Source organism: Lethenteron reissneri, chromosome 13 (assembly GCF_015708825.2).
Source record: "Lethenteron reissneri isolate LAM-NWPU_2019-01 chromosome 13, ASM1570882v1, whole genome shotgun sequence".
Lineage (NCBI taxonomy): Eukaryota > Metazoa > Chordata > Hyperoartia > Petromyzontiformes > Petromyzontidae > Lethenteron > Lethenteron reissneri.
In genome coordinates this window covers 358,787-379,803 of record NC_083791.1, presented here as the reverse complement: position 1 = coordinate 379,803, position 21,017 = coordinate 358,787, and the positions used below count along the sequence as shown (strand labels likewise).

At 50.1% G+C, this 21,017-nt stretch overlaps 1 protein-coding gene across 1 annotated transcript in view; it reads right to left on the bottom strand.

The window, feature by feature from the left end:
• VPS26C (VPS26 endosomal protein sorting factor C) overlaps window positions 1–21,017 on the bottom strand; it is a 25,069-nt gene extending 4,052 nt beyond the window's left edge. The window contains exons 1-8 of the mRNA XM_061550821.1: window positions 20,876–21,017; window positions 18,169–18,248; window positions 17,737–17,880; window positions 15,419–15,571; window positions 9,388–9,468; window positions 8,869–8,943; window positions 7,890–8,040; window positions 7,574–7,726 (exon numbers count right to left, since the gene is read on the bottom strand). Coding sequence (XP_061406805.1) covers window positions 7,574–7,726; window positions 7,890–8,040; window positions 8,869–8,943; window positions 9,388–9,468; window positions 15,419–15,571; window positions 17,737–17,880; window positions 18,169–18,225 — 814 coding nt within the window. The 5' untranslated portion in view covers window positions 18,226–18,248; window positions 20,876–21,017. The remainder of the gene's footprint in view (window positions 1–7,573; window positions 7,727–7,889; window positions 8,041–8,868; window positions 8,944–9,387; window positions 9,469–15,418; window positions 15,572–17,736; window positions 17,881–18,168; window positions 18,249–20,875) is intronic.

The following is a 21,017-nucleotide window of genomic DNA, read 5'->3' as shown; positions in this document are numbered from 1 at the left end:
ATTGTGAGAGATTAGCATGTCAATGTAAGAAATTTGAAGTTCGGCGAGAGCTTGGACAGCGCAGTGGCCACATGGAGGTGGAAAAGAATGGCAAGCCGCCATTTACTAACACAGCTAACGGTGGCTGTGTTAGTGAATGTGTAAGGGATCTGCGAGCACCCCTCACGCACACGTACCACGCAGACATGAAATCTCCGCACTCAGTATAACACGCACCAATCACACGCACAGGAATACACTAGACGGGGGTCAAGGGTTAAAGGGCACTGACGTCACCCGGACCAGGCGTGCGAGGCGAGGATGTGTATTGGGAATGAGGGCGGAAATGGAGGGTTTAAAAGGGGCTGTGAGACGCGTGTTCGGGGTTGGTTTTGGAACGAGTGTGGCTGTGGGTTGAAGAATAAACCAGTGCGTAAACCAGTCTCTGACTCCTCTTCAAATGTAACTCAGAGAGTCGAAAATAACTGCTAGGTAGGATAGGAACATCACAGCCAGTTATGACCTAAACTGGTTAATCACGTCCTTCCAACGATTGCTCAGTTTGTACCCATCTTCTCGGTTGAAATTGTGTCTGTGTTTATATATCTGGATGGCTTCATGAACGAATCTTTGATAGCCAGTGGGTTTGCAGAGTACCTTCATCTTAAAATAATGATCAGCCACGGCTGAGGTATTGGTCCTACCGTGTTTCAGATCTACCTTATGTTCACAGACCCGGTCCCCAATGTAACTGCTGCCGCAGACACAGCTTTGTTTGTAGACACCGGGGTATTGCATGTTGGGGATCGCATCCTTCACAAAAGGGTTCAAATCACGAATTTTATGTACTGTGTTGAATCATACCTGGATCTTGTTTGCTCATGATTTTGGAAATATTTTTGGTGACCCCTGCTATGTATGGCAAGGTGATGGTTTTGATTGGGTCCTCAGATGGTTCTCTCCCCACGGTTGGGTTGATAGCTTTACGGATTGTGTAGTCCGAATATACATTATTCTTGAGGGCTTGGTGTACGTGCTCCAGTTCACTGGCTAGGTGGTGATGGTCAGAAATACAATGAGCTCTGGTGTAGAGTTTTGATGAGGGAATTATTCTCGGATGGATGGTGGTGGGAGTCAGGTTTTAGGTAGGCATCCGTATGGGTGGCTTTCCTGTAGACAGTGTCCCATTGAGCCATCAGGTCTCTTTTCGATTAAAACATCCAAGAATGGTAACTTGCCATCCTTTTACACCTCCATGGTGAATTTGATAGCTGGGTGCATGGAATTGATGCCGTTGAAGAATTGGTCCAGAGCTGGTAGGCCACGTGGCCAGATGACGAACGTGTCATCTACGTATCTCTTCCACAAGGAAGGACATAGGGTGGATGCCTGGATAGCATCTGTCTCAAATTTCTCCATGAAAACATTGGCTACTACTGGAGATAAGGGCGAACCCATTGGGGTACCTTCAACTTGTTTGTAGAATGTTCCATTCCAGGTGAAGTAAGTGTTGGCGAGGCAGTGTCTAACCAGGGCTGGTACATCAGCATTCAATCCTTGTTGGACCAAATCTTTAATTATTGCAATGGTGTCAGGCACAGGAACTTTGGTAAACAAAGATACCACATCTAAACTGGCAAGCAAATCACCTGGAGATAGTGAAATGTCCTTAATGGAAGATATCAAGTGAGCTGAGTAAAGCTGAGGTGGTCTTACCAGTGAATGGTTGCAAGGTCTCAGACAGAAATGTTCCCCTTCTCTTTTCACCTCAAGACGATTGCTTGTGTTGCGATCAAAACGTCGTGATATTGTTATTATTTTGATTATTTTTTCTACGTACAGTAAAACCTTGGATTGCAAGTAACTTGGTCTGCGAGTGTTTTGCAAGACGAGCAAAATTTGTACTTGCATATTAATTCGATAAACGAGCGAGGTCTTGCAATACGAGTACTGTAGTACGTACAGTATACGCTTTGTCTGCCGAGTGTCACGTGATCACCACTGAGCCGATGGTTCTTCTCTTTCCCTCGCTGCGGGATTGTGGGTAATCGTCTCCCATGCTCGGTCTCAGTCGGCGTGCCTCACTCGTATAGTCAACATTCGTGCGAGCGTATACTGTTTACTATAGTGTTGTGACCACGTGTGTGTGCGTAAAGCATTTTTTTATTTTGTTTCCAAGTGTAGTGACTGTTCTTTAGTAACTGTACTGCAAGTGAAAGTCCTCCTACACAATAACCCTCCTCTCCTCTCTCATCTCCCTCACACCAGCCACGATTAAATGTAATTAATACATTTGATTACTTTATATTAAATTTAAATAATAAAAATAGAAAAAGGTATTTTGTATTAATCATTTTTATATGAATACAGTATTTTTGGGTTGTGGAACGAATCATCTGGGTTTCCATTATTTCTTATGGGGAAATTCGCTTTGATATACGAGTGCTTTGGATTATGAACACGTTTCCGTAACGAATTATGCTCGCAAGCCATGGTTTTACTGTACGTGGCTTTACCGAAAGACCCAAAGAATATGAATTCCTGCAGTCATAAAAGCTTTAAATCAAGATATAACAGTTGATGTGTATATTAAATTGAGCAAGGTTATTATAAGACCTTGGGAAAGACGATAGGGAATTCCAACATGGAGCAGTGCGAGGGAATAAGCAGTAAGAGAAGCATGGTGACCTGCAGTGTGGCGGTGGTGGAACATGGTGTGCCACGGTGGCGAGATGTTAACTACCTCGCCTGGTATACAGGAGGTCATGGGTTTGATCCTCACCCTGATGCATGTATATTTGGAGTTTGCATGTTCTCCCCTTGGTCGTGTTGATTTTTCTCCAGGTCCTCCGGTTTTTCCCTCCACATTTAGAATCAACATTACGTATTTGGCTGCTATAAATTTACACATTATAGGCCAATCTTGATTTGAAGCTTTTGTGTCTGCAGGAATCTATACTCTTTGGTAGAAAAATGAAAATATATATATATATCACGACATTTCGATCGCAACACAAGCGGTCGTCCTCGGGCGGAATTTTTTTTATAATAATCCAGCAGTGGAACTGCTGAACCAGGAAGAACACAGCGAGAGAGCTGTTACAACAAGAGGTTATATATGTTGGCCAAGGGCAAGCAGCCGGGTGCGAGCTGGAAAGGAATTCCATCCCTGCACGCAAGCACGTAAGTTGTGTTAATGGGGGAGATTAGTTAGAGAGAGATTAGCGAGAGATTAACATGAAATTAGCTTCCGTCGCCGCATAAGATTATCGTCCCCGCATATGCACACAGCAGCAGTGTTAATGGGAGATTAGCACTATGTTGATGGGAGAGATTAGGCAGAGAGATTAGGGAGATTAGCAAGTTAATGTCATGTCTATGTGTAACACATTTCACTGTCGACAGATGATTTGCTTGTCAGTTTCGATGTAGTCTCTCTGTTCACCAAGGTACCTGTACCTGACACCATAGCAATCATAGAAGACTTGATTCAACAGGGACTGAATCCTGATGTACCAACTTTGGCCATACCTATACTTGCTTAATCTGGAATGTTACATTCCACAAACAAAATGAAGGTACCCGTATGGGTTCTCCCTAATCACCAGTGGTAGCGAATGTTTCATGGAGAAATTTGAAACAGATGCCATCCTGACATCCACCCTACGTCCTTCCCTGTGGAAGAGATATGTAGATGACACTTTCGTCATCTGGCCACATGGCCAGCCAGCACTGAACCATTTTTTCAACCACATCAATTCCATACACCCATCCATCAAATTCACCATGGACGTGGAACATGATGGCAAGCTACCATTCCTGGATGTTTTGCTCGAGAAGAGGCCTGATAGCTCGTTGGGACATTCCGTCTACAGAAAAGCCACCCACACGGATTCTTATCTAAAGCCCGATTCTCACCACCATCCGGCCCAGAAGAATTCCCGCGCCACCTAGCCAGTGAACTGGAACATGTACAGCAAGCCTTCAAGATGAATGGATACTCAAACCGCACAATCTGCAAAGCTGCATCCCCAACAACCATCTGAGGACCCAATCAAAACCATCACCTTGCCATACATAGCAGGTGTTACCAAAGGGATTTCTAAAATCTTAAACAAACACAAGATCCAGGTCCGATTCAATACAGTACACAAAATCCGTGATTTGATCCCATCTGTGAAGAATGTCATTCCTGACATACAATACCCTGGTGTCTACAAACATTGGGGAAACGAAACACGTCTCGGACCGTGTTCACGAACACAAGGCAGATTTGAAACACGGCAGAACCAATACCTCTGCCGTGGCTGATCATTGTTATAACGCAATAGGCTCGCACGATATTGTTTTTTCCGAGACCAATGTACTCTGCAAACCTTTAACCGAGAAGATGGTATAAGCTGAGCAATCATTGGAAGGACGTTATTAACCAAGCAAAGTCGTAACTTGCTGTGGTGCTTCCATTCTTCCTGCCGTTTTGCTGTTATCTCCAACCCTCTGAGTTGCATTGCCCTGTTAGGTGCCTCTGCATTAACGGGCTGGGGTCTCACCAACATGGCCACCTCTGTTCCCTTAGCCTCGATGTATCGATGGTTCTGGCTGTGTGATGTGGTTTGTGTCTCACTGGCGTGACCACCGTTGCGGTGGTTCTCTCGCGCTTGTCTCTCACAGTGCAGTTGGCAGCGCCGCAGCTTGTGTTACACATAGACATGACATTAACTTGCTAATCTCCCTGCCTAATCTCTCCCATCAACATAGTGCTAATCTCCCATTAACACTGCTGCTGTGCGCATATGCGGGGACGATACTCTTATGCGGCGACGGAAGCTCATTTCATGTTAATCTCTCTCGCTAATCTCTCTCCCTAATCTCCCCCATTAACACAACTGACATGCTTGTGTACGGGGATGGAATTCCTTTCCAGCTCGGACCCCGCCTGCTTGCCCTTGGCCAACATATATAATGTCTTGTTGTAACAGCTCTCTCGCTGTGTTCTTCCTGGTTCAGCAGTTCCACTGCAGGATTATTTAATTATTTATCCCGCCTGAGGGCAACCGCTTGTGTTGTGATCGAAACGATGTGATATATTATTTTTTATTTTGTTTTTCTACCTACGTGACTTTACTGAAGGTACCAAAGAGTACATTATAGGCCATTTCGTTGAGCTATCATTTGTGGCCAGGTAGTTTCTGAAAAAGAGCTGTATATAGCTCAGTGGTCCTTACTTGGTAAAATAAAAACTAGTTTACTCGCCTTTTGCCCGTCCAAGGACGGGTGTATTGCAGTAAATCTGAAACTTGCAAGCGAAAAGCAGACCACGACATGATATTCATGAATATTAATGAGGGGGAGGGTGCTCCATGTGGAGTGACGTCACCTAATCATGATTATTAATGAGGGGGAGGTCCATGTCTAGGACGTAACCTGTTCATGATTCATCTTCTTGATTCTTTCGGTAAAGTCACATGGAATTGAAATAATATTTTATTTTATTATTTCAATTCTACGTGACTTTACCGAAAGAACCAAGAAGATGAATCCCTACAGTCACAAAAGCTTTAAATCGAAACTGTTCATGATTATTAATGAGGGGGGCTGGTCGACGTGGAGTGACGTCACTGCACAGACATTCTTGGCTCATTATAGTAGATAATAATGGGGGGGGTGTCCATTTGGAGGATGTCACCTACTCATGAATATTAATGAGGGGGGCTGGTCGATGTGGAATGACGTCACGAGGATTAAGGATAGACATTCCTGGGTGATTATAGTCGGCACAGTGGTACCTTGGTATACGTCGTTAATTCGTTCCAGAAAGTAGGACTTATACCGAAAATGACGTATACCAAACTAATTTTTTCCCATAAGAAATAAAGGGAAAGGAAATAATCCGTTCCAGAGTATAAGAAATGATATTTTATATGGCATATAATACATTAATGGGGTTGTATAAAATAATTTAGACACTACTTATTACTAGAATGCATACATTAATTACAATAAATCCATAAATAAAAATAAATTGATATAAAAATAAAATTTAACATCACTTTACCTTGCCGAGAGGAGTTGAATGAATTCGTAAAAAAATTACGTTAAAATAACAAAAAACACGTGAAAATTCACAGAGAGTTATAGCAAGGGTTGTGCACTGAACGAGATCTACAGGCAGACTGAGGAGCGGCGCTTTGTTTCAGTCGTGAACGGGGTATACGCGGGTACGCGGTGACTCATCCCGACCCATACAAGTTCTAGCAAGCGCGTCGTATCCCAAGCAAGACGTCGTATCCCAAGACATTTTTTCTCTCCTCAAAACACGACGTACAGAGATACCTCGGTTCACGAACGCTTTTGTTTACGAACAACTCGGTTCACGAACAGAAAAGTTCATAAAAAATATGCTCCGGTTCACGAACTCCGCTTCGGTTCACGAACAGGAGCCGCGGCCATTTTAATGCTATTTCCAGGCTGTCACATGGTCGTGACTTCCTGGAGGAAGATCGTGGAGAGAAGAAGAGACACAGAAAGAAGTACTGTGAGTACTGTGAAGACAGTTTCAGTGACTTTTTGCTTTTTGGTGTGCTTTTTAGCACATACAGTACTGTACTGTACTACTGTACTGTACTGTACAATACTGTACTTACTGTATTGTACAGTTCACCCGTTTGAGTGCTTACTGAAGTCATCTCAAGCAAGGTTAGTGTTCTCTCTTTATACATTACTATACTGTACAGTACTAATGTGTATTGTAATTTGTTTCATATTTTTGTGCTTCAAAAACCAAAAAAAAAGGTCAGAACGGATTAACCGGATTTACATTGAACCCTATGGGAAAATGTGCCTCGGTTCACGACCAATTCGGTTCGCGACCAGAGTCAGTTCACGAATTAAGTTCGTGAACCGAGGTATCACTGTATACCAAATTCGACGTATTCCAAAGCGGTCGTATACCGAGGTATGACTGTATGTGATAGTGTGGACTCAAATTAACCGTCTTTCTGCCGTAGCAGTCACGGCGTCCATCACTAGGTGGCCACACTGCATACAGGAGGACGTCCAACGGAGAGTAGGACTGCATGCGCCAGATTTGAGGCATTGTGTCACCGTGGCTGAAATAACCAACCACTCATGACATTCCACCACAGTGGACAAGGCACATGGGAGTTGGGTCGCTGACCAGCGCAGGAGGCGGCCTGGTGGTGACACGCTTGCTTCGCAGTAACAAGTTCCTGGGTTTGATTAGGGTGGGGTGTCTCTCTGCGTGGAGTTTGTATGTTCTCTCCCCCTGTTCTGCACGGGTTTCCTCCGGCTTCCACAGATTAATTCCACCGTAGCTACCTCTGATTAACATGGTTGGCTATTTACGGTGCGAAAAAAATTCAACGTACATACAACTAAAATAAAAAGCCTACGATGTAACTGGTATTGGTCAAACATCCCAAAGCTGAAAAATTACATCAGAATTACAGCAACAACGGCCCCTACTGAGAAAAACTTGTCAGGAACCTCCTGAGAGTCTTGAGACTCGTTGAGGCTTTCCTGGGTAAAGAAGTGGTGTAGTAGTGATAATAGTAGTAGTCGTAGTAGCTCTCACCGATTTTAAAGTTGGTGGTCTGCAGCGTGGGGCAGGTGAAGAGGCGTGGGAAGACCATATGGATGGGGATGGCGACTCCCCGGCACACGTCTCCCTCGGCGATCTGCAGGTTCTGGATCTCGGTGGCGTCGCGCGCGTAGCCCTCGGCACAGCCTGTGGGGGGAGCGGGGGCGCCGCGATAGCACGACGCGACAGCACGCCCCTCTCTCAACTCCCTCACGCGCTGGCACATCGCGCGGCACGCGACGCAAAAAACACAAGACAGGGTGAGGTGTGATCGCGGGAGACGCGCGGCCGTCAGAACGGGCAGCCTCACCGCAGGTCTCCACGCGCACCAGCTGCACATCGATGCTCTTGAGGGGGAGGTCGCAGTGCTCCACCAGCAGTTCCCCACACAGCGGCCGCGTCACCTCGCAGTTGGTGGTGTTCAGGCAGCCCTTGATCAGGAAGTTGGGCAGGGAACTCTTCTGCGAGGCGATATGTTGCACCTCTTTGGGGACGATAACAACTTTACGCTGCGGTACAGATGCCGCTGATGCGGTGAAACGGTTAGCAGCGCGCTGCACTCCAACGGTTCTATTTCGTCTCCAGGTGAGTTTCTGAAATTCGCACGCCTCTGTCCACCCACCCAGCAGTCTAAATGGAGGTGGTGGAACAGCGTGAGGAGTGGGACTGGACTCTTCACGAGGAGCGCTGTAAAGCGTCCGTCATGCAATCAACTGCAGTCATGAGGGTGACTCTAGATCAGGGGTCGGCAACCAAAATAACAATAGGAACCATTTTTTTCGAATTCGGTAAAAAAATTCAATATTTCAAGAGCCGCCAATGCATGTCAATACGAGACGGTGGTCCTTAATAAGCCACAGGCGGCTCTGGAGCCGCAGGTTGCTCTCGATGGAGTGTGAGGAGGGTGGGTGGGTGGTTAAATAGAGCTGCAAGATGGAGGAGGAATCCACACTATCTGGTTCTTTCGGTAAAGTCACGTAGATAGAAAAAATAATAAAAGAAAACGCGACGTTTTGATCGCAACACAAGCGTCCGTCTTCAGGTGAAAAAAAATTATCTGCTGTTGTGGCTTTATATCAAGCTTTATAAAGCCACAACAGCAGATCATTTCTTCTCACCTGAAGACGGACGCGTGTGTTGCGACCGAAACATCGTGCTTTCTTTTATTATTTTTTCTACCTACGTGACTTTACCGAAAGAGCCAGAGAATATGAATTCCCGCAGTCACGAAAGCTTCAAATCAAGATGGAGGAGGAACTTCATCATCGCCATTAGAGCGTCGCTCTCACCACTTTGAGCTTCTGCAGGGATGCGGGGGTGATGGCGAACTTGACGATCGTGTCCAGCGTGGGCTCCGGCTGAGCCTACGATGCACAACAGAAATACAAGGGCCGGAAGCATACAGCAGAAGGAACGCCTGTGCCTCAAAGCAACAAGTGCCTGGGTTAAATTCCCAACTCGGGCACGGTTCTATGTGGAGCATGTTCTCTCCCCCTGTTCTGCATAGGTTTCCTCCACGTTCCACAGATTCATCCCATAGCTGCCGCCGATTAGCACTGCTGGCGATGTACAGGGCGAAAGAAGTTCAACATACATCCAGCTAAAAAAATCCTGCAATGTACCTGGTATTGGCCAAACATCCCAATGCTGAAAATATACCTGCAAATTACTCTTTTGGGATAAGACGCAGCAGCAGCATCAGGCGCTCCTGCGAAAAATTGGTAGGACGGTCCTAAAAAAGAGTCTTAAGACTCAGTGAGGCTTTCCAGAGTAAAATAAGCATAAATAAATATCCAATCGCTTCTGACCGGAGTGTGAACGATGAACTCGCAGGTTTTGTGAACGTCCTTGTTGAGCAGCGATCGCTTCATCTCACAGCGCAAAGTGTACTGCAGAGACATGCACAAAGACAAGCACAGAGACAAAGATCCCCCATATTGCATTAACAGACTGCTGGGGAAATTGCTGTTAGTGAGCACCTATGAATACTGGAACAATACACCCGGGGTGGGTAGCCAACACAAAGCTGTACCGCCAATGTCTCCCTAATGGAAAGGTTTACACACCACACCAGGTAATCATTTTAGGCTGAGTCGACTCAGGGAAGGCCCATGACCGGTTCAGATAATTGTCACTGATGTTGGCTGTGAGCGGAAATAGAACTCGGGTGGCCAGGTTTGTCGCGTAATGCGCTAACCACTGCACTACCGCTCCCCATAGATACGCATAGACACACGCAGAGAAAGGCACAGAGACACGCACACCACCGGAAACAGGTGTGCCGTGTTCCCGAGCGGTCAGTGGCATTACGTAACCATTGCCCGCGACGGCTTTGTCCGTGTCCGAGCCGAGCAGTTGCACAACAAAGATGTGCCTGGCCCACGTCCCTTGTCCGGTTAGTCCAGGGGGGGTTGGCAACCTGTGGCTCCGGAGCTGCATGCGGTTCTTTAAGGACTGCAGTGCTGCTCTTGAAATAGAGGTTTTTAAATCCTTTATATTAAGTTCACTTGCTTGCTTAGGACCGTGCAAATCTTTCGGTCGTTTTTTAACCCACTTCCCGTGATCCAATCGAGCTGACATTTTGCACAGACTCGTTGTGCGTGACAATTTATTTTCGTGAAAAAATGTTTCCAAAATTTTACACTTTTTAGGAAAAAATATTATATTTAATTACCAATTGCTTAATGCTGCCATGCAATCATCTGACCCATAGGTGGCAGCCATCTCAAGCCAGAGGACGAGAGGACTCTAGCCGCCACGCATATAAAGGATTTATAGTGAAAAACTTTGTTTTTACGGGTTATACTTGTTTTATTACCAAATTAGAAATAAAGGCTCTGCTTGTTATTTTGGTTGCCGACCCTTGACCTTCGGATATCAGTTTACCATGGGCAATGGTAGGCAACCTGAAGCTCATTTAGGATTGTTTCGTGACAATATTTATTAAGGACCATCTTGTATTCACATGCATTGCGGCCCTTGAAATGTTGAGGTTTTTTTTGACCGAATTCACAAAAAATGGCTCTTCTTGTTATTTTGGTTGCTGACCCCTGGATTAGCTCCACCCTCCACCCACGTCATCGGGATCGTAACGACCGATCGTAACTCGCGAACGTGTCCTGTGATTAAATATGTCAATGACAAATCGCCGGCTGGATCGACGCTTGGAAGTCGAAGTCCATCTCATCTCCAAAGCAACCAGTTGCAGACACGTCACCAAACAAGCATGTTCTGTTGCAATGCAACCGAGCTGTGTGAGCGATCGCTCAGGTGTGGGCCCGGCATCACGGACGTACGGACGCACGCAAGCAGCAAACCCCTACAGCGGGTGTGCGTGCACGTGTAGTGACATAAGAGGGGAGGGGCTGCTGGGGGCTCTGGGACCCTAGGCAACCCAGACGCTTAAGCCCCTTGGCGCCAGGCGCTAGGTTCCCAGGCAACCCAGATGCTTAAGCCCCTTGGCGCCACCAACGGGGGGGGCTGTGTGTGCTCTGTGGGATATCTGGGGGCGCACACAACCCCACCCCTCGTTGGGGACGAGGCATAAAAGGGCAGCTCCCTGGACAATCGAGGCCAGTTGTAGCTCAAGACCCAAGACCCAAGACCAGCCATCTCAGGTACCTGGGACGATGTGAGGACCAGTGGTGGGACTCTGGAACTCCCGGCTCTATGTCCTTGTGAGGGCGAGTTCCAGAGCGTAGCCAGAGTAGTGTATCTAGGCTGTGTACCTATGTAGTGGGTTCGAATTAGGTGCACACACACGCAACTTGGAGGCAACACTATTTATTAAACGGTAAGTAATATAACACTGTACATGAGGTGGTGACCACCTTCCTCAACTCACTAACACTCTGGAACGCGACACAGACTGGACCAGGCAGGCAACGGCCTGCCTGGCCCAGGACGACGACTCGGGACTTGACGACCAATGATGTCTTCACTTCGGAGTACAGTACAACAGCCTTGCTCTGCGTTTACACCACGCTTATATCTGCTTTGGCGTGGCCGGCTCCGCCCAGGCGTGGCCGGCTCTGTCCAGGCCACGCCTCCCTTCCCAGGCCACACCTCCCTTCCCCCACCTCTGGGAAGGTCCGGATCCCTCCACCACGTGACCCCCCAGGCACCCCCTTGGGGCCCCCAGCCCTCGTACGGGCCGACACAGTAGTGACCGTTCTGTCACTACATCACCCCCCCCTGTATAAACACACAGCCGTCCCCGGCTGTAACACAACTGTGAACATCGAAAAGGTGTGCCTCCGAACCAGCAACATCAATAAATGACCGGCGTCTGATAAGAAATACAATCACATAATATATACAGAATCGACGAGGGTAAAAGGAAGGAAACCGCATAGAAAATGGGGAATTAACAACAAATATACATTAAAACTGGCTAACCCACTTACGCTCCAGCACAGCCCCCCCCCCCCCCCCCCCGTTAGAATCACGCATGCAATGACAGTCACCCGTTACCACCCCACCGCCTTTCCGACGTGGCGTCACAACCAGTAGCACGCGTCGGCCATATCGGGCGGGGGAATTTTCATGTTACCACCCCACCGCCTTTCCGACGCGGCGTCACAACCAGCAGCACGCGTCGGCCATATCGGTGGGATTTTAACCCAGTCTCTCTCCAAGACTCGCATCGCAGCATATAGCTGTACCGACCGAGCTGAGACGACCCAGTCTCTCTCCAAGACTCGCATCGCAGCATATAGCTGTACCGACCAAGCTGAGACGACCCAGTCTCTCTCCAAGACTCGCATCGCAGCATATAGCTGTACCGACCGAGCTGAGACGACCCATCGTTCACTCACTGCACAACATGCACCCTAACAACTGAGGGATACAGTCCCAACGTAACAGGACAACTCCACCTGAACCTTACGAATCTCCAGCCCACTGTTTCAACGCGCCTCGGAGGGTCTCAACCTCCGAGCCGTCAGGTCAAGCTGTCAGCCATAGCATGACGGGACCACAGTCCCTGAGCCATGTGAGCGCACAGCCCACAAGGCTAGACAAGCCACAGAGTGTCTCGATCTCCGGGCTGTCAGGTCAAGCCATCAGACACAGCATGATGGGACCACACTCTCCGAGCCATGTGAGCGCACAGCCCACTAGGCTAGACAAGCCACGGAGTGTCTCGATCTCCGGGCTGTCAGGTCAAGCCGTCAGACACAGCATGACGGGACCACACTCTCCGAGCCATGTGAGCGCACAGCCCACTAGGCTAGACAAGCCACGGAGTGTCTCGATCTCCGGGCTGTCAGGTCAAGCCGTCAGCCATTGCATGACGGGACCACACTCTCCGAGCCATGTGAGCACACAGCCCACTAGGCTAGACATACCACGGAGTGTTTCAATCTCCGGGCTGTCAGGTCAAGCCGTCAGCCATAGCATGACGGGACCACAACGTTCATGTTAGACACGCAACACTCACTGGGCCATCCTGGTCAGGATCTGCGCCCCAAGATTAGTGACAGCCAGCACCACAATTCCAAATCCCTGGCAGCATGTCACCATCGCAATTTAACACCATCACAACACATACAATTTGAATTATGATCCCCCACAGAACTGATCCAATGGCGAACAGGTACGCACAATTTGTGACGATCCCGAATATTCAATGGTCACAACAATACACCTCACATCCCGTATCCGTACACATCATCTCCGAGACTCGCATTGCAGCATGCAGCTGTACCAACCGAGTGGAGAGAGCAACGCAATTTGACGGCAATTAACGGAAACGCACCCCCGATCCATGTAGAACACAAGGAGCATTCCCGCACAAAAGACATCATCTGTGCAACAACGGACAGGAACCAACCAGTGAGTTTGAACAAACCGAACCTGTCATTTCAAAATCCCCTTCAACATTAACCATGGGACTCAGGGCATTCGAATCTTGAGAGCAAAAAAACTATACACAAACCCCAAGAATCGCCGAATTGATTAATACAGTATATGCAGTATACGAAGTTCGTACAGTCAATCATTTGGCGCAATGCTCCATCCAGTCCCCACATGGCAACACACACAATCAATACTCCAGACAATCCGTACATAGTAAATAATCACAAGCAAGTACCCAACATTCCATACACTGTTAACAATTCCAAGCAAAGCTCCATACGGTCTGTACCTTGGCAACAATGATGATCAAAGTTTCTTACAGTTACACGTGAACAATCACGAGCGAAACTCCATACAGTATACACAATAACAATGGCGATTTCGCAACAAAACGATGTAACAACACGAGTCCTTAACACGGCAACCTACAGGATATCAACGGAGCTCGGGACACCAACAACGAATTAATCATTAACTACACCCAGAAGATACCGATCTCGACGCCGTATTTAACAACGCCGTTACAAGCAGACACCCGCATGGAAGCCGCGTCAGTTTATGACGCAACACAACCGGACAAACACGCTCCGCAACCCAGCGAGTTAAAAAAAACACCCGCGATCGCAACCGGGCACACGCAAGATGGGTGAAGTTATTATTATTTTTCTTGGGGCCGGGTGCTTGTCATGTCACGACTCGCCTGGCAAACTGTGAATAGCGGAGGGCGGCAAGGTGGAGCACTGGAACGGCCCGAAGAATCTTTCATGGTGAACACGGCCTGCTCTTGCGAACCCATCCACCTCTCGCGCTCGAGCAGAAGGCTGGAACTCCCCCTCTGCAGGCGTTGATGTCGGCGGGAGCGGCATTTCGGCAGCAGGAGCGGCGTTTTGGCGGGAACCGCGCCCCGACCAGTCCTCGAGTTGGCGGGAGCGGCGTTTTGGCGGGAACCGCGCCCCGACCAGCCCTCGAGTTGGCGGGAGCGGCGTTTTGGCGGGAACCGCGCCCCGACCAGCCCTCGAGTTGGCGGGAGCGGCGTTTTGGCGGGAACCGCGCCACGATCAGCCGCCGAGTTGGCGGCCCCACCGCGTGGCCCGCATGCCCGGGCCTCCCCCCGCCAGCCACCGCAGAGACGACGGTGTCCTCTCCCCGCGGCTCCATCGCTCCGTTCCCTATGGCGGCGAAGCAGCGGTGCGATGCCAGTCCCGCCGCTCCGCGTGCAGCGCCATCTCTCTCTCTCTCTGTCACCGGGGCTGCCATCCCCGGGGCTGTCCGAAGGATGGTCGTCACACCATCCCCGTCGTACGAAGGCGTCCAGATGAGGTTTGTCTTTGTTTTTCGTGTGCCCATTTTACTTCCCTAGGATAACACCTAGCAATATTTATATTTCCACAACTTCTGACGCCAAATGTAGTGGGTTCGAATTAGGTGCACACACACGCAACTTGGAGGCAACACTATTTATTAAACGGTAAGTAATATAACACTGTACATGAGGTGGTGACCACCTTCCTCAACTCACTAACACTCTGGAACGCGACACAGACTGGACCAGGCAGGCAACGGCCTGCCTGGCCCAGGACGACGACTCGGGACTTGACGACCAATGATGTCTTCACTTCGGAGTACAGTACAACAGCCTTGCTCTGCGTTCACACCACGCTTATATCTGCTTTGGCGTGGCCGGCGCCGCCCAGACGTGGCCGGCTCTGTCCAGGCCACGCCTCCCTTCCCAGGCCACGCCTCCCTTCCCCCACCTCTGGGAAGGTCCGGATCCCTCCACCACGTGACCCCCCAGGCACCCCCTTGGGGCCCCCAGCCCTCGTACGGGCCAACACAGTAGTGACCGTTCTGTCACTACACCTAGGCTGCGTACCTAGGCTGTAACAGAGTATCAGGACTGTTGGAGTGTTGGATTGTAATAAAGAAATTACCTCTACAAGTGTCTCCGGAACCCATTACACACGTACGAGCGCTGCGTACCTGGATGTTGACGTAGACTCCGTGGTAGGTCTCGAACAGGACCTTGCTGCTGCCGCTGGCTTTCAGAGGGAACTGGAAGGGTATCTCCGTGCGCCCTGATGGCAGTTTCCCCGGCTTCACTACCTCCATGGAACTGCTGACGAGCTGCACGGGCTGTGAAGAAACATCGACGGCAACGAATCCCGTGAACAGACGCGGGGGCGGTGTCGAACGTGCGATGGCGCAGCCTGACCGGTTTGAGCGGAGCGCTGTGATGTGACGCTATCAACTATAAACGAAAGACATACAGTACCCTGGCGTCTACAAACTAAGTTGCCTCTGTGGTAGCAGTTACATTGGAGAAACCAAACGACATGTCTCGGACCGCATCCGTGAACATAAGGCAGACCTGAAACACGGTAGGACAAACACCTCAGCCGTGGCAGATCACTGTTACAATTCAGTGGGCTCACATGACATTGACTTCTCCAAGACAGAGGTTCTCTGCAAGCCATCTGGCTATCATGAGAGATTCGTTCATGAGGCGATCCACATATACAAACACAGAGACAATTTCAACCGAGAAGATGGATTCTGGCTTAGCAATCATTGGAAGGACGTAATAAACCATTTCGGATCTTAACTGATTGTGTTCACGTTTACGGTGACTTTCAGACCACGTTCCACTCACTGGCATGGTGCAGTGTGCAGAGTAATGTATGGTGTCGTAATTGTACAGTAAACATATAGCAGTATGATACACATTAGGGTGGGTAGAATAATACATAGTGTTATATTAAAATGGATAAGGCAGCAACTGCAGCAGCAGCAGCAAGTGCAGCAGCAGCAGCAAGTGCAGCAGCAGCAGCAAGTGCAGCAGCAGCAACTGCAGCAGCAGCAGCAACTGCAGCAGCAGCAGCAACTGCTGCAGCAGCAGCAACTGCTGCAGCAGCAGTAACTGCAGCTCCCTTTGATGCTGTTAATCCTGCATAATGCACATGCATATGCAGTACTAATCACATTCCTGCATTTCCCATAAATATGCTAAATTCCTTTTGATATGCAAATTCCTTTGTCAATGCGCCCAGCTTATATATATGCTCCAAGCTCGTGTGCTGTTTCATTCAGACTCTGTCGCCTCGACGGACCTGGTTTTCACCTGAGGACGGCTGCTTGCGTTGTGGCCGAAACGTCGTGAGAATTGTTTTATTATGTTTTATTTTTATTATTTTATTACTTCCCTTCTACGTGACTTTACCGAAAGAACCAAGAAGATATAAACGAAACTTTACACTTTACCAGGCAAGGCCCACTGAGCTATATGATTCTTATTCAGAAGTGACCTGGCCACAAATGAAAGCACAATGAAGTGGCTTATCACGCGCAAATTTATAGCAGCCAATACTCTAAACACGTGATGTTGATTCTAAATGTGGAGGGAATAACCAAAGGACCCGGACAAAAATCGACGCAACCATGGGGAGCACATGCAAGCTCCAAATATGCAGGTGTAGGGTCGGGATCGAACCCAGGACCTCCTGCATACCAGGCGAGGGAGATAACATCTCGCCACCACAGTGCCCCTAGGAAGGCAGCAGCGTGTTAGATGGGCCGCTGCTGGAACCCGTGGCAGCCAAGCGAGGGAACGAGGCTGACCGTGGAGGTGGAGCGAGAGATGGAATTAGTCGGTGTGCGGGTGCCGGATGGATTATTGCATCGCGGAATCTTGAGAGGAAGCGGTGGTGTAGTGGTGAGCGTGCTGCACTATGAACCCAGTGACCCGAGTTTAATTCCTGCTCACGGCCATAACCAGTGACAATTATCTAAACCAGTCCTGGGCCTCCCCTAGGTCAACTCAGCCACCCACCTCCTCGTGTACCATGCCGGCCTTCATAGGTGCTCGCTAACAGCACTTGCCCCTACAGTCTGCGAAGGCGTTGTCTTTTGTGACATTGCGGGATCGTGAGAGATGGTGGCAGCTTGGGAGGCCTTCACCTCATAGTGGATTGACCATGGCCGATGATGATGATGATGACTTGACAATGATGACGATGATGGTGACGACAGTGAGGACGATGATGATGATTAATAATGGATTTGAAGGCAGAGCCGTGGGTTGGGAGCGCGGCGGTGGCGGTGGTAGTGGTGGCGGCGGCAGCGACAGCGGTGGTGGCCCTGGTGGTGGCGATGTTGGTGGTGGCGGTGTCGTTGGCACTGGTGGTGGTGGCAGTGGTGGTGGTGGCGGCGTCGAAGTTGGCAGCAGAGGTGGCGGTAGTGGTCGTGGTGATAGTGGTGACGGTAGTGGTGGCACCGGTGACAGCGGTGGTGGCAACGTGCACCTTGGCGGAGTTGTAGAACGCCTCGAAGACGCCCACGCTCTTGGAGCTGAGCTGCAGCGTGACCGTGCCCTCGAGCGCGAGGGAGATGCCCTGGTGCTGGACGGTGTCTCTGCCCTGGATTACCACGAGCCCCGACACCGTCTCCTGCTCCGCGTGCACGCGCACACTCTCCGTTTGACTAGCTATCACACTGCTGTGACGCGGCTCTTAGAGGACGTCTACCGTGGAGATGGAGCGATGGAATGAGTTCGCGTGCAGGTGCTGCGTGGATTACTACACCACGGGATCGTGAGGGACAGCTTTCAGAGGTCTTCATCCAGCAGTGAATATATCATTGCCGATTATAAAAAGATGATCAGATGGCAACAATGATGATGTTTATGATGAAATGAGATGACGATGTGAAGAGGTGAAGAAGTGAGAGCGCCTCACCCCATCGTAGTAGACCTTGTTTGCACGCTTCAGTTTGATGTCCACGGCCACCGCCATCGCCCACACTCAGCTCCACAGCTCTGAGAAACACATGGGCAATCCACAAATCAGAGGTGTGGACTCGAGTCATGTGACTTGGACTCGAGTCAGACTCGAGTCATGAATTTGATGACTTCAGACTCGACTTGGACTTGCATAACAATGACTTTGTCCCACCTCTGAGGTGTGGACTCGAGTCATGTGACTTGGACTCGAGTCAGACTCGAGTCATGAATTTGATGACTTCAGACTCGACTTGGACTTGCATAACAATGACTTTGTCCCACCTCTGCCACAAATACACTGTAAACCTGTCTGATGGAAATCAATTCCACAAGAAACATAGTGCCTTGACATTTAGGGAGGGATGTACTTCAGGGAAAACCTAATTCCACCTCATTTCAAAGCTACGACCATCATATCTCCGGGGTCGATAAAAAATATCACTTTATGTGGGGTGAAGTCAGCAGTGGCTATAAAATGCATAGGCTTGTGGAATGTGGAATTTCGACCACTGGATCATCACTTTTAACAAGATGGGCACCAATGCCTCAATCTTTGAGGAAATTGGTGGCTGGGTGGGTTGGTGGCTGGGTGGGTGGGTTGATGGGTGACACGGGCGGTGGTGGCGCACGCCTGTAATCGAGCACTGTGGAGGCGAGGGTTGGTGGATGGCACAAATCCTGTGAATATCCCTTCCAATAGGCGTCGAGGTTCCATACCCTGGCTCGCCATGAGATGGCGGTACGGCAAGTGGACTAATCGCCTTCTCAAAGGGTTGCCCCCCTCACGCGCGTGGGGTATCTCCGGATGCTACGGCTTCCTCCCCACGTGTATGATAAACATAACTCGTCAATACGGCAATTGCCTGAAAATATCTCAACATAAAAACCCAACGCAGGAGTCTCTGCGAGCCAGCGCATCTCTCCCGGACGAACAGAAGACGTGTCCCCTCCTCACCCTCACTCACAGTAGCACTCACAGCACCTCACCCCCTCACTCACCCACCCTCAGTCCCTCACCCTCTCACTCACCCTGTCACTCACCCTCTCTCACCCTCACCCGGCCACTCACCCGGTCACTCACCCTCTCACTCACCCTCACTCACAGCAGCACTCACCCACCTCACCCCCTCACTCACCCACCCTCAGTCCCTCACCCTCTCACCCTGTCACTCACCCTCTCTCACTCACCCTCTCACTCACCCTCACCTGTCACTCGCCCGGTCACTCACCCGGTCACTCACCCTCTCACTCACCCTCACTCACAGCAGCACTCACCCCACCTCACCCTCACTCACCCACCCTCAGTCCCTCACCCACGCTCACTCACCCCATCTCATCCTCTCTAACTCACCCCGTCACCCTTTCACTGTCATTCAAGCACAGTCCCTCTCATGCTCTCTGCCTTTCTCACCCTTGCCCTCAGCCTCACATCCTCACTTCCTCACCCTCACTCACCCTCTCACTCACCCTCTCTCACCCTCACTCACCCTCTCTCACCCCCTTTCTCACTCAACCTCACTCACCGTCACCCCCTCTCACTCACCCCACTCTCTCAACCTCACTCACCCCTCTAACCCTCCCACTCACCCTCTCACTCACTCACCCTCACCCCCTCTCACTCACCCACTCACCCTGTCACCCTGTCACTCACCCTCTCACTCACCCTGTAACTCAACCTGTCACTCACACTCTCACTCTCACTCACCCTCACCCACTCATCCTGTCACTCACCCTCACCCACTCACCTTCTCACTCACCCTGTCACACACCCTCTCACTCTCACCCTCACTCTCACTCACCCTGTCACTTACCCTCTCTCTCACTCACTCACCCCCTCACTCACCCACCCTCACTCATCACACCCACTCGCCCTCTCACTCACTCACACTCACCCTCACCCACTCACCCTCTCACTCACTCACCCTGTCACTCACCAACTCACTCACACTCACCCTGTCACTCACACTCTCACTCTCTCTCACCCTCTCACTCACTCACACTCACCCTCACTCACCCTGTCACTCACCCTGACTCACACTCACCCTCTCACTCGCCCTCACTCACCCACTCACACTCACCCTCACTCACTCACCCTGTCACTCACCCTGACTCACACTCACCTTGACTCACACTCACCCTCTCACTCACCCACTCACCCTCTCACTCACTTACCCTCTCACTCACCTTCCCACTCATCCTGTCACTCACCCTGACTCACACTCACCCACTCACTCACCCTCTCACTCACACTCACCCTCTCACCCTCTCACTCACCCTCTCACTCACCCTCACTCACCCACTCACCCTCTCACTCACCCACTCACTCACCCTCTCACTCACCCTCTCACCCTCTCACTCACCCTCTCACCCTCTCACTCACCCTCTCACTCACCCGCTCACCCACTCACCCTCTCACTCACCCACACTCACCACTCACCCTGTCTCTCTCTCACCCAAACTCACCCTCACTCACTCACCCACTCACCCACACTCACCCTGTCTCTCACCCTCACTCACTCACCCACACTCACCCTGTCTCTCTCTCTCTCACCCACACTCACCCTCACTCACTCACTCACCCACACTCACCCTGTCTCTCTCTCTCTCTCTCACCCACACTCACCCACACTCACCCTGTCTCTCTCTCTCTCACCCACACTCACCCTGTTTCTCTCTCTCTGTCCCCGTCTCTCTCTTTGGGTCGCTCGCGAGGAGAGGGAAGCGGCGCCTCGACCACGTGACGGAGCCCGGGTGCGCGTTCGGAAACTCCATTCACGCGCCCTCCACCGTAATCTCTGGACTATG